The 14,469-nt window shown below is 42.4% G+C and overlaps 1 protein-coding gene across 1 annotated transcript in view; it reads right to left on the bottom strand.

The window, feature by feature from the left end:
- The window catches only part of egfra (epidermal growth factor receptor a (erythroblastic leukemia viral (v-erb-b) oncogene homolog, avian)), a 29,762-nt gene extending 17,308 nt beyond the window's left edge, over nucleotides 1-12,454 (bottom strand). Inside the window, exon 1 of the mRNA XM_057057860.1 lies at nucleotides 12,197-12,454. Coding sequence (XP_056913840.1) covers nucleotides 12,197-12,275 — 79 coding nt within the window. The 5' untranslated portion in view covers nucleotides 12,276-12,454. The remainder of the gene's footprint in view (nucleotides 1-12,196) is intronic.
- Between the last annotated feature and the right edge of the window lie 2,015 nt (nucleotides 12,455-14,469).

Raw genomic sequence — 14,469 nt, 5'->3', positions numbered from 1 at the left:
CTTTGAATGCTATTAGGTCTATAAAAGACATCTTATCTTCAGCTCTGCTCCTGTGTCTGGAATCCCTGTTTTTCCAGGGCAAGATAGGGCCACAAAGACTGTTTTTACCAAGCGGTGCAGTTCTGGAACAGCCAGGAAAATTTCAGAAAGACACTGTATGTATTTGTGAATTCCACTTCCTTGTGGCATTGAGGAGAACAGTGTGTTTTACTCAGCTATTTAGGGGATGAAGACTGTGCTAAGCATGTCATTCGTGGAAGGTATAGATCAATTATTTTAGTGCTATTCAGTTTTTGCCCCCAGACTGCTGAATGCATGGACTAATGTGCAGTGTCGTTTACCCTCGCTGTGGCTAGTTTTATTCTCCGTGTAACTAAACAGCAGAACAATTTCATGTCACATAATCCTCAGCATTTAATTTATATTTTAGTCATTTAGCAAACAGTGAGAGACACAATCAAGGCACTAGGGAATTGAGACCAATGTGAATAAAATACTAGTTTACAGTCCTAAACTACCTTGTACAAGTACAATTACGGGTAGCCAGTGGATCTCGATTAGCAGTGGGCCGACCTGGACCCGCTTTGGGTTGGTAGAAGATCAGGTGTGCTGCCACATTTTGGACCATCTGAAGGAGCTTTAACACACATTGGGACACCTGTGAGAAGGGCACTGTGGTAGCCGATGCGGCAGATCGCCATGGCTTGTGCCAGCAGTGGGTGGCAGGTGGGGTTAGGAACAGCTTGAATGTTTGATGTTGAATAGGGCAAAGCATCCCGACCGAGCCAACACAATCAGAAAGGTCAGGTGATCCCCAATCATGACTCCAAGGTTTCAAACAAATAAATCAAGTTCATAAATGAATTGAGAAGTAAATTCAAATTAATTAGCAGATTTATTTCAGTGTGGGGTCAGGCAACGGCGAAAATGGGGTCATCAGTGATATTAATATTTGTTCTGTTCAGATTTCTGTTAAAGCTTCTTATCAGAGTCCAAAGTAAGCAAGCAACTGACTATTCTCTATACATATGGCACAAACTTCCTCTTCTATTTTTATGACTTGCAGAAAGTCATTTAATGCCAAAGTCACAGGTAGAAGTGTGTTCTCCTGTGTCGCACTACACAAACAGACCGCAGGTCTGAAATCCTGCTTTCTGTACAAGGAAACAGTTTTCCTTTGCGTGGGAGATTCCTCAGAGAAAACATCTAGGGGCCTCAGAAAGAGGGAGGCCAGCAAACAAGAGGATAGAGGATGTGCGCCCCCCCATTCAATCTTTCCTCCCTGTCCCCAGTGAATGCAACACAAGCCTCTTTGACATCTCAGGAAGTTAATCTTTGCAAAGGGGTCAGATCATGATGCCATCCTCTGATGCTGCTATCATCAGCTCCAGCGGGGCGACAATGTTTCGTTCAGGGACGCCACATGCCGTACAAGGTTCCACTAAAGAAGTGTAAACTGCAGAAAGGAAGTGAGATCAAAAAAGAAAAGAAGAAGTGGTTTGTGGTTACGCTGAGATAGAAATGTGGTCTGCAGCAGATGGCTGCGGGGGCACTCCGTGGAAGCGGGGTGTAAAACCTACCACTTGAAGCGTCAACCTTTCCGACCTTTTCCTGAAGACAACCCTAACCCTTTTTCCCCAAAAAAAAGGTTGGGGCAGCTGTTGAAAACAAGAAAATGAAGCATGCCTCTGAAGATGTTACACTCCTTCCTTAAACAGTTCACTGATGCTCAATAGATCTCGATCCAGACTGGCCGGTTGAGTCTGATTAAAGCGTGAAAAAGTGACCAAATAAAGACCAAAAAGGTTCGTGTTTACTCCCCGTTCCTGAAGAACACAGTCGACCAATCACAGAGAACCTCCAGCTATCTCGGTCTGCACTCGCCGTGTTTACTCTCCACCTCAACGTGAGGAAACGGTGAATTTAGGTTCCGAGCAAACACGAGAACACACTCATAAACGTCCACTTGCAACCCTCTTTCTGAGAACTAAGATCACTGAATAACCTCAACCAAAAAATACCAAAAACCCATCTTCAACTATTACACATACCTGCGCTGCTTTTATGCAATTCCACTCAACGTAGTGTAAGAATACAGCGCGTACAAGCCTGATTCTGGGATTACAGAATCAAGTGTTTAAACGGGCTTTTTTCTTGTTAACTTCTCATAGAGAACATTACCTCTCCACAAAAGACATTCATTCATTGCGAGGCTTCATGATGCAACAACCATCTTCTAAAGTGAGCAGCACCTGAGTTCAACTTCGAGAGTTGTTTGTCTGAACTCCTATTATTTCATTAAGGGTGCACAATGGGGCGAAGACAGCTGGCTAAGCCATGTGTTCGGGGTTTTCAATTAAAACGAAATTCTCCTGCGGCTCATTCGCATCGCTGAATCTGGATTTAAATCCCTCCTCGGTGCCTCCAAAACAACATCTAATCCTCTATGGCAGAGGTGCTGGAGCAGCGATGGTTCATCTGGGGGACAGCCCTGCATTTTGGGAAGTGAATGAATAGTTTGTCAGTTATACACAGGTTAGTTATCTTGTTTTTGCTCTGATTGCACTCTGAATCCAGCAACTCAACCCTCCCTAATGGTTGAGGCCATTCACACACTCCTCTTTCTGCTGGGGGGAAACCCACCACTCTACTCACAGTCTTAATTAAGCTTTGGCAACATCAATAAGTTAAGATAAGATAACTTGTCGATTAAACAAACGCATTTAAACAGTTGCATTTAATTCAAACAAATGCAGTCCCATAAAACAAGGGGAATTAATCAAACACCAGCAAAAATGCACATTTACCCTTCAGATATTTTCATATGATCAAATTCCTAACTAATAAAGCTTTATAAATTATTTGAAAGGTAATTGAGCGTGGAAACTTTTCTTTTAGAGCTCTAAAGAACCTAAATATTCAGTTTCAAACCAGAACATTCTGGCATATGTTTCATGTGTGGTTACTGACTTACAAGTAACTTTTGCTGTTTGAGCTGCTTCTGTGAATCATAAACATGCTCAGCTTGGACGCGCATACCAAAACTCAGCCAGTGTCAAAATCATCAGGAACATTGACCTGAGGTATTGATTTATTGGTAAAAGGCAGCTGCACCCCTATTATTCTCCATTCCGAAGGGGCCAACATGGCTGACGAAGTTAAGCCTTGAATATCATTAGTTGGATAATTCACCCAAATTCATGTTCATTCAACTTTAAGTCGTTGCTGAAAGCACCAAACAATTCCACTTCTGTTACCCCGAAATTCACAACCTCGACCAGCCCCAGCCCCATTAAAATTCCGATAATGCACCCAGAACTCTCTCGAAATGTCCCAGCATTCAACCCACTTCCTTTTTAACATCCAGGCATTCTCCCCATTGAATCTCTGGCTAGCCAAGACAACCCCTCGCCCCACCTCCCCTCTTTAAAAAGAGAAGTTCTCTCTCCCTGTTAAAACCATATTCCTCTTCAATCCCACAGGAAGTCAAAGAGGAAGGCTGAAGAGGGAGTGGGCGGCATGCACGCTCACTGCCCAGTGATCCCCCTCCACTCCCATCCCCCACCTTTACCCCCCCACACTGACCATCAACTCAGCTATGTCTGGAAAAGAAGAGCAGAGAAAGAGTTGCAGAGAGGAGAGAAAGGGAAAAGCAACCACAAGCAAAGAAACCCACACATTTCACACATCATTCCAGCAGGGGAAAGCAGCTGTGAGCCGGAATTCCCCTGATGGTTTAAGCACAACCGGTGCAGAGCAGCGAAGGCACATCAACAGAGGGGACAGATAACTCTCACTCACTGGACACCTCAATTCATCTAAACAAAAGGAGATAGACTCACTTTGAGGCCGTCATTCAGTTTCAGGAATTCTTATTTTTAGCTGCGCTGCTGACAAGCTCGGTTCTGCATAGGTCTAACCGCTGCTGTGCAGTGTTTCCTGCCAACGGCTCTGTCGCCTCACTCATGTCTCTACCTGTTTTGCACTGCCGGCGTCTTTGCGCAGAGACCCCATAAAAGGCATATTCTTGAAAAGCCATGAGGTTTGGGTTAGCAAGCGAATACGGTGTTCAGGCGTGACTCACCATTTCAGACTCTGCTTTACACTTCAGCGGACCACTAAATCCACCGATGAGTAGCGTCTTCCTCATCTGTGCTGGCTCCAGTCAAAGGTCAGGACAGATGACATTCAGGGAAATCACTTTCTAAAGCAACACAGTTCTTCGGACTGAACTCTAAAAAAAAAGGCATTTGATTCCATGTTGCCTAAACCGTGGCCAATTCAATTTCCACTGGAAAGCTTCAAGGAATCCAGCCGCATCTGACTGATGACACATCAAACTGAAATGTTTGAAATGCAGAGGGTGGGTGCCACTGGCGAGGACCTTGGCCAGACGGCTCACGTATAGTCTTTATTTCTAAGAAACCACCCAATATCGTACCGTGAAGAAAAAGCAGACACTGGCATTGTTGATATCTGGGGCATTATCCTTAGTACATCCTCCATGGCAACAAGTGCCTCATCTTCTTTAGATAATCACCAATTTGCTTGCTGGAGATTCAGAGAGAGCTCTGCCTATCATAAGTCCTCTAATTACCACTGAAATCAGAGCCTGGAAATCTAATAATCCCAATGTACTATGGACATCAGAGCATTGAAACTGTGCCCTGGACCCAGGGAAAAACTAGCAAACCATCAGCAGACATCTGGTCCATTTGGAGATTGTTCAGGCACTTTCAATAATATCACACAATATTTGTTCCACTGTAAAGTGTTTTAACAGTCACTGTTTTCACAGTCAAGAGCAAACATTGAGTCCAACTACTGAAACAAATCCATTAGAGACATCTCGCGCGTCCCTGGGGCACACTTCATCTCCCGTGCAAGATCGGATCAAACAGTTGCGTGCGTTCAGAAGTGCACAGTTACCACCAGGACTGATCTGGATCCAGTAGGATTCATTTTTTAAAACACTGCCTTACCAATGCATGAAACAAAGAAATCTACCCTCTCCATGTGTGCTTCAAATCTATTCTCTTATCTGACTTCTACTGACCCAAAAACCCAATTAAAGGTGGTAAATTTTAATCTCTGGGTAATCTCACAGTTCTCAGGAGTGGCTGACGGTTGAATATAATGCCAGGATAAAAACGAAACAAGTGAATTCATATTAAATCATCTCTACTCGCCATCTAATCAGCTCAGAGGTTGCTGATATGCAAGTTGGAGGTCTGGGGGGGCTAATCCTTAGTCTATGGCACCAGTCCAAGGATACACTCACAGGTCTTTGTACCCTGGAGCTAATTCTCCACCAAGCTTCCAAGCTGAATTGGCTTGTTATGAAACTGAAAGTATTACTTATTGATCACTATGGATGCCATGGGGCTGTAATTTAATCCAGGGCATGGGATTATACTAATTATGCAAGAAGAAGACATGTTTTTCTCAAATGGCTAATTAGGAAGCCTTTTAGACTGTAGAGAGGCAGTTCCACGCTTTTATGGTGGGAAACTAAATAAGAGAATTCCTACTCTTTTTTTCCTTTTTTTTTCCAGGCCTCTGGCTTCCATTATGAAACCATGACTTACTTCCGAAAACATGCACATAATAAAGATGTTCCACACCAACAAGTCAGACGAGGAAATAAATTCCATGCCCAACGAGGCATTGGTCATTAAATCTGAAGCAATCTAAAAAAAAAAGTGGCTGGAGAAGCTGTTGTTGTCATCCGAGCTTTGAGGCTAAACATGCTCACGGCCACAATATACTGAAAAATGCCTCCATCTCACCAATAACTGGTTTGAGTGAAGTGTTTTTTATTTTAGTGATGAAATCCCTGCGCAGCAAATCTTCAGTGGAATCAAGATGACATCTTTTTTCCAGCACGCAGTCGGAAGCACCATCACAGACGGCCATATCCATCTATCCGGCACGTTACATCACAGTCTCGTTCCTCCAGTCTGTCTTGACATCAGCAGGAGGGTTAGGGTGAGGGGGGTTAGGGTTATCTAACAAGCTAAAATGGTTAACATTGTTAGGGAGAACATTTATAACGGCAACATTAGCATGAACCCAAAGATCCACATGAGGCTTTGTGCATTTGCCTTTTGAAAACAGCGCAGCCTTTCTCCTCGCTGTTGACACAGGGCTGTAAAGTCATGTCTACATGGCAAGTTAAGGTCAAGGAAAAGAGATAAGCTTGTGTCAAAGAGCACGACATGTAAGGAACCTTTGTCCAAAACCCTTGTCCTTCTGCAGGGAAACAGAAATGTATTCATCTGGATGACACATCAGCCACCAGGACTGTGAGAAATAGTTCTTACCATGCACTTGTTATATTTTTAGAATCCCAGCTCCTCACTCCTGGATATTTGCTACTTTTGAGCCTTATTGATATTTTCCACTCCAGACTCTCACTCTGCAGCATGTAAATATGAAGCTCACTCAAAGAAGGAACAGAAAGTCTAGACTGTAAAACACCTGGAGTCAATACAGTTAACTGGTGGATTTACATGTCTGCTCATAAGCATTTTTTCCCTCTTTTCCCATATATCCACATTAGAAGTGTGACGCACGGAGGTGAAATATCTGTGCAAAGCTTTGACGACGATGATACTCTAAACCAAACATCCAAACAAAGCACCCTTTCTTCCTAAGTAGACACTTGTAAGTGGCTTCTTTTCAATTAAGATACATACTGCTGCATCGCCTACCACACCCACCCAATGGAGCATGTTGAGTCTTAACAATAAATGAAAACAGGTTTTTCAGCTGGTGGCGATATACAGTGTGCTTTAAGTGCTTTATTAAAATATATATTCACCATTATTGTGTGTCTCAATTACACAATCGGGCAAAACATTAACTTAGAGAAGTGTTGCTATTGTTCAAAAATGTGGCTGTAGGAAAAGCCCACAAGTTTGATACGAGTACGAGTGTATTGAAACGAATGAAAATTGCCTGATCCTTCAGGTAACGCGGTTAAAGAGTTCTAACATCCGTTTAATCAGGATGTGAAGCAGGAAGCTCTCCCTCCCCTTCAGAGGTTAAAGAGGATTACAAAGGAAACCTCATGGATCTCATTTCAGGTCAAAAAAAGGGAGAGATTTGGGATCAGATTGCAGAAATATGTGACACAAGGTCCACCTTACTAGCAATGTGTCAGTGCCAATACCCTAACCCTGACCACACAGGAAAACCTAGAATGTTAATGTAGGGAAGTGCGTTTTAAAGATCTAAGATGGAGGCTCGCATGCGTGGCTATTGTTCCTTTCTCTGCAGGGGATTCCTCTTTAGGCCAAGCATTGTTTGAAAGGCTGCTGCTCAAAATGACCCTCGGGTCACCAGAGAAGATGCCCCACCTTTGTGTGTGGATGTGTGACTTTGCCATCAGCAACATTCTTTTTTCTCTTAAATTACATTTGGTATGTTGAAAATCCACCTCTTCCCCACAGGTTTGATTGCTGAAAGTATTAGAAAGAACAGGATTAAGTTCCCCCAATCTGAGAAACTTAAAGTTACATTTCTTTTAGAAAGAAAACTGCTGCTGGTCAGTGAAGTTCCACTGAGGATGACTGAGGAAGCTGCGACTTTATCACGCCCTTGCTCATCTCTGACGTTACACCAAAAACACACGTTTTTTCTGGGAAAGAAAATTGAAGTCAGTGGCCAGACGTGAATATTTAATATTTTGGGATTTCCAATATCTTTTGCCATTTATAGTTGAATCTGTAAGGAACTATTTAGAGAAGCACTAACTATTCTAATGTTGCTAAGAGCTGCTGCGGATCAAACACAGCAAATAAATATTTCATTCACTGTTTCATCAACAGTGGCTTCAAACATCACCACGATAAAATTCAAAATACAGCACTCCCGTATTTAGACTGGGAACAGACAGGCTTAATAACTCATTTGAAACTGAGGCCTCTTTCCCCTTTGAACATGACTGCACTTGATGAGGTGGGAAGATAGCAGGAGGCCTTGTTTCCAACATGAATTTCAGGTTCTCTTTCCAGTAGCGGCTCCTCGCACGGCCGCTGTATCATGGAAAGACCATAAATGCGGCGAATCACTTCGTTACCATGTACAAACAAAGGAGGCAAAGCAGTTCAATGAGTAACCACATTCACTCACTTATTCCGCCGGTTCTCAGTGGACGTAGACAAACTCCAGATTGGGATTTATTGGCTGCGTGACCAATAAATGCTGGTTTACTTTGAGGGCCTGAAGAGGAGCTTAAAATCATCACTTATTGAATATTAAGGTCATACATGACAGTGATACATGGAGCTGGAGGTTTAGCAGAACTAGACAGGTAATTAATGACCAGTAAAGTCTGGTATTACCCTGTTTTGAAGACTAAACAATACATTTTGTTTATTCAGTTGGGGCTTTGGGGTTTAAAGGTAAAAAAGAAATGCGGTAGTTACATTTTCTTTGTCCTACAAAAGTGCTTCTGCAGCAGGAGAACCGGCCCGATACAGAGGCACCATTGTCCCGCAGTGGAACTAAAGTCCTGCACCTTGACAGCAGCTTTTTTAAACCTCGACCACTCAGAAATGCGGCAGTTTGTCAAAGCCAGGAAGAAGGGCAGCGGGAAATTACTCCTGAGCTCCCACGGCAGAAAGCAAAACGCGATATTTCCAGCGATGGCTGCAGCAGATGGAAGTCTGGAAAGGTCATCAGAGCGCCAGCAAGACAAAGCAGCAAGTAGTAGCAGCGGAACACGGACAGTTCTGGACCCTAAAAGTGTAGATTCTAGGATTACACAGTATCATAAACTATATTTCACTCTGCACCTCCGTTTAAGTTCAAAGACTGGGTTTTAATATCGGAAAAGCATTTCTAAAAATGATGGAGACAAATGATGAGTAAAGCTGATAGTCTAAGAAACCGACACCATGCAGGGGGAGAGGAATTCAGAATGTCAGCAAGTGCAATTCAGCTCAATAAAGTTCAATAAAGACGGGAGCCCATTTAAATGGAATTAACTTGGATAGTCTCTCGTTAATTCTGAAAAGGAACAATTAAATAAGATGGTTATCCTCTGCCAGAAGCAAGTCAAGGTCTTCGGATTGGGGGTTAAGATTTTAGCCATCGACCCGCCCCTGAGACCAATTTGATTTTCCACAGGTTAACTCCCATCTGGGGGTGAGGGTTCACAGATGGGGGGGGGGATCTGTGCAAAAATATAGCTATAACATTCTGAAGCAACGCAGGCTCAGAGGTGTTCCTCAGTGCAAACAAAGATGCAATCATCAGCTCCACAGCACATACAGCTCTGCCCCAGATAAAGCCTAATTGATTCTGGGGGCAAAATTACATCTGGGTAATAAATCAACGTGCACACTGTTTACTTGTTTGAAGCTCGAGGCATTATTTACAACCTCCCCAGAGATGATAACCATTAATAAACAGAGCATGCCAATGCCAAGAGGAGCTCTTCTACGATTAAACTTATCCAGTCTTCTACTGTCTGACCAAACAAACATCGTTGGTAACAAAACTGTTATAAATTAGGAGGTAAAATGAGGGTAAATATAAAATACGTTCCATTACAGTTGCTCCTTCACCCTTCTATAGTTCAGTGTAAGGCGAAATCTTGATTTAATCTTGTAGGTTTGTTCGTCTTTTATCAGTTCCAGTTATAAATGATCCAGCACTGGAACACTAACAGGAATAGGGGGCTTCGATTTAGCTCACAAACTAATACAGAACGTTCAGAGATGGCTTATCTCGGTACAAAGAAAGACCTGGGCAATCCCAACCATTTTACTGGAGTCTCCTTCTGTTTTGTTAAGGCTGAAAGGAAAGACACCACCCTCCAAACACAATCAAAATTACTGTAACCGCAGCTCCGTGCACGCTGTTCCAACACGTGGAGAACGCCAGGTCTGCTTTTCTGATGTACACATGCTAAGCTGCAATTGGCTCGTTGCCGTTTGGGGGTAATGATGCCAATTATGAAGGAAAAAGATGAAGGAACTAATGGTTCTGTAAAGATGTGCCAGATTAACTGGTAACTGACGGAGATGTGTTCCCTCTCCTCACCTCTGCTGATCTCATGGGAACTCTCGGTGGGGAAAAAAATGTTTATTTTGTTACCCATCAGCTCTATCAGTTTCCATTTCTCCCCTCGACCTGAAAATCTTTTTTGCCACTTCTGGATGTAAACAGCTGGCCAGATGTTCTCTCTTGGCTCATAGCAACACAAACACTTTCAGCTCAAAAATTCGCCTCCGACACAGATTGAGCCGTTGTCCATCTGCAAAAACTATTTTGTAAAAATCACATTACCCTTCGTACGCGGCCAGATTTATCCCTCTTCTAAGACTTGTAAACCCTTCAAACCAGTCTGGATTAACATTTTCACAATCTTTGATCAGGAATATGTTGCTGGGATGTTTCTAAGATTAAAATGGGCTCCCTCTGATCAGCCATCCACTGTTAACCAACAGAAAATCAACTGAAATTTACTTTTTAATCCAGAAGTGAGATGTTAATTCAGACGCCCAGAGACACTCAACTGTGGTTTATTACAGATAGATAGATAGATAGATAGATAGATAGATAGATAGATAGATAGATAGATAGATAGATAGATAGATAGATAGATAGATAGATAGATAGATAGATAGATAGATAGATAGATAGATAGATGTAGCGCACAGCAACATCTGTCTGTCACCACTGGCGGAGGGCAAAAACCACCATTAATAACAACAGCCACTTAAATTATTCGACTATTTAACATACACAAGGCTCATTTTTATGTTAGCTGCAAAAACAAACAGTATTCCAATGAAATGCATCCTTCTTTTCTGTCCTAAACTCCAGAAATCCCTCATTTCCGCTGCCAGTGCGCACTGAGCAGTGTTTTATTTTTTTATTTTGGATGGCCTAAAAGATTTACGCAGCCCTTCCTCTTTGGCTCCCAAACACGTCTGATTTGTTATGCTCCTCTTTAAATCCAGCACTGGTTTGTTATTTTTTGGAAGGAGGCACGTTGCACGTGTGCAGCTGGCGTGGCTCCCCCAGCTCTCCTGCTAATAAAGAGGAACTACAGAACAAGTGCGTGGACAATGAAAAATGATTCATGCGAGTCGGAACTTTGGGTCATCGACGAGTAAACTCATCTTTTAGTAAACTTTTCGCCGCGTTCTTGTTTCACATGTGGTCTTCGCTAACCCTGAGTCATGAAAAAAAAACATGTGGAACTTATTTTTTTAATTTTTTTACAAATTCTGACTAACAGGGAATTTTTTCGTGCATAACACGCTAATTGACTGTGACTGTGTCCAGTTAGATGAAATCTCAGCTGTGAACTGGAAGAAGTAACGTTTGAGTGACATCTTAAACGTGGCCACGCCAGTTGAAAATACGATTTCTGTGGCCTTTAGTTCAGGGACAAAACGACATGCTACAAGCAAACCAGACACCGAACTGGGAACCAGTTTCTGCCTTTTCAGCACTTGTTCTCAAGCCCCCGTCCAGATCACCGTACATTTTCCAGACTGTCTGCTTTATGTTCTGGACTGTCTTCGTTTTTTTTTATCTAATTTTGTTTATAGACCAAACTCAGCACGTTATATATATATATATACTTATTGTAGAAGCTCAGAATAATGTTTTCAAAAAAAACAGAAATAGAATTCAGTGGGCCACAAAGCAAATGTCACATGGGTAAATGGAAGCTTTGAAGACATTAAACAGCTTTTGGTGAGGGATTCGAGGTGACAGCTTGTTCCCAATTTTAAGTCTAAATATACCTCAAGCACAAACCGCTCGGAGCGCTGGGAAAACTGTCAGAACGTTGCAAATGAAAGGAAAGAATGAGACCATGGTTGGGAATTGCACAATCCCAATCTCCTTGCAGCATCACCATCCCTGCGGTGCACGTTAACGAGCCAGGGAATCACTCATTTTCCCCGAAACCTCGACTCGGCCGTGACTCGATACTGTCCCGCAACCGTGCGTGAAACTTTGCAGAAGTTCTGAAGTTCTTTCAGCAGGAAAGTCAGACGCAGAGGAACTTTCGCCCCGAGCCCGGATCAGGTTTCTCTGGTTTTTGAGCACCCCTGTGATTTTTCTTAGGAGATTTATGTAAACGTCGGACGAGGACGCGTGAAATTAAAGGGCCCCTTCCAAGATTTTCCAACTGGCTGGTCCTTGGTCGGATATCCCCGGGACATACCTTTGCGTTCCGCCAGAACACAGCAGCACAGGCAGAGCAGAGAGGTGAGTCCGAACCCCGTCACGAAGCGGGCCGCCATCGCGTATTTGAAGCTCCCGGTTGAGGCGCCGTCATTCCATGGGAACGATCCGGTATTCCGCTTCACCCAAACTTTGGAAAAAAGGCGTGATTTTTCTTTATCTCAGCCGTAAAGGAGAGTTTTTCCTGGCCTGGGAAACTTTGACAGCTCCTCCTCCTCGCGCTAATCTATAACTCTGAGCTCGCGCAGCGCGAGGACACACTCCTGGACGCTCTGACGTCACGGAGAGGGCGGCCAGATGCGCCGGCGGCTGCTCAGGTACACTGTTGTTAATGCCTCCATTTCTATCTTTCTGTTCATTTAAAGGCCCGTACCAACAGCTTGGAGGCAGTATTGCACTTTAATCTTTACTGTCCAGATTATTATCTTTACTAAAGTTGTGGATTTCAAATTAAAATCTCAAAGTAAAATGGGAATATGCAACCATGAAGGTCACATGTAAAACAGCCTTTGGCAGCTTTTAGCTGATTCCAGACGCAGTGTATTTATACATTTTCCCCACAAATTGGGGTTTTATTTTGAGAATTAAATTATTCTGATATTCTTTTGCTGTTTATTATTAGATCTTGTAATATGCCAGAAAACAATAGGGTACAGGCAGCTCCTGTCCTCAACCTCCTCCCTTCTTTTGTAGATTGTGCGAGAACCTATGACAGCTGTCAGGGATGGTATTTGCAGTCCAGAAGCGCTTTTATGTGTTTATTTCTAAAGATTTCAGTTCATACTCAAGTCTTTTTGTTGTCGTTCTGAACCAATATTGAAGAATTCTTGGAGGGAGACCATTATCAATATTTATAAAATAACTTACTGCAATGTAAGTAGCTGTGCCAGCTTAAGTCATGGTAATTATATGCTTTGCATTATATTTTGTTTCTATTAAATGGTGATAATGGAGATGGTGATGGTGATTGTCACACAGTTTTTATAAAAGCCCTTTTTTTAGATGTTTGTATTGGTGCTTTACCAAAATAATTCTAAGGTAGGAATGACAGAAAATACATGATGATTAATTTTATAATAGTGAAGATATACATATTAATTGTACCAAAACAGCAGTAAATACTAATATCCTAATGAATGTATGTTTCATTCACCTAAGATCATTCAAATTAAAAGCCAAATATTGATTGTTGGATGATGTAAGATCTATTTTTTTGCTACCTGCTGAACATTCTTTGCATATTTTAAACTATCTAGACTCTTGCCTGTATCCATTTATGGTTAAGTAACTAGCATTAAGGAAATATATTATATACACTAAACGTGCATCATAGATTCTTATGTCAGCCCATCGTTGTACTGATACATGTAAAATTCATTTAGCTCTACAAGCTGGGTTTTTTTTGTATTTTGACTTAATTGTGCACCAGTGTGGATGTATGTGAGGCATTTGTGATTCTAAAAGTCACACTGGGGTGAAACTGTTGTCAAAGTGCTTAACTGATCCGAAACAAATGTAAATGGACGCTGCGCTCTTCAAATGTCATTGTTGTTGCGTATAGATCAGCCTTAGTGAGGGCAGAGTGATAGAAACCATTTTTCACTGTGGTGTTTATTTCATTACCACAGGCTAATGGCTCAGCAACTCATCTTTGGTTGTCCTACAGGAGGAAATGCTTATTGTATTGGCTGAAATTATGACCAATTATGACCCTCAAGAAGAAATTACCTTAATTGAGGCTGATGTCTTGCAAGTGATGTCTCGGGCTGTTCCAGTTTCCTTTAGATGTAATGCAACTGCTACTTTCACTGATCTGCACAGTGTGAAAATAGTTCTGCACGCAATAATGGTAATATCAATGCTGCAACTCTTGCAAAATGTTGTAGTCGGACTTGTATATAGCAAAAATTTCAATTCCAATTTCAGCTTTACTTCAAGGTCGCACGTTTGGATCTGGCTGTGTTTGGGTTAAACTGGTTTGAAACCAAGGTTTACCACATGCAAAGCCACAATGGAGGCCTCTCAGGAGAGAAAAGAAAGGAAAGACATCGCCTTGGCCTCACCAGTGTCTGATTTCTAAACCAGTTTTCAGCAACTCAATCATGATATTTCCACAGCCAGAAAGAAAAGGAGTCGCGGCGATGCACCTTCGCTCGCTGTCCTGGGCTGCTCTGCGTTTCTCACAGGGCTTCCCAAAGCACTATAACACTGTCCGCTCTGAGCCATCCAAGGGAATCCCAGGGAATTTAAAAA

The sequence above is a fragment of the Takifugu flavidus genome, chromosome 15, assembly GCF_003711565.1.
Source record: "Takifugu flavidus isolate HTHZ2018 chromosome 15, ASM371156v2, whole genome shotgun sequence".
Lineage (NCBI taxonomy): Eukaryota > Metazoa > Chordata > Actinopteri > Tetraodontiformes > Tetraodontidae > Takifugu > Takifugu flavidus.
Note: the sequence above shows the minus strand (reverse complement) of the source record. Positions and strands in the feature narration are given on the sequence as shown.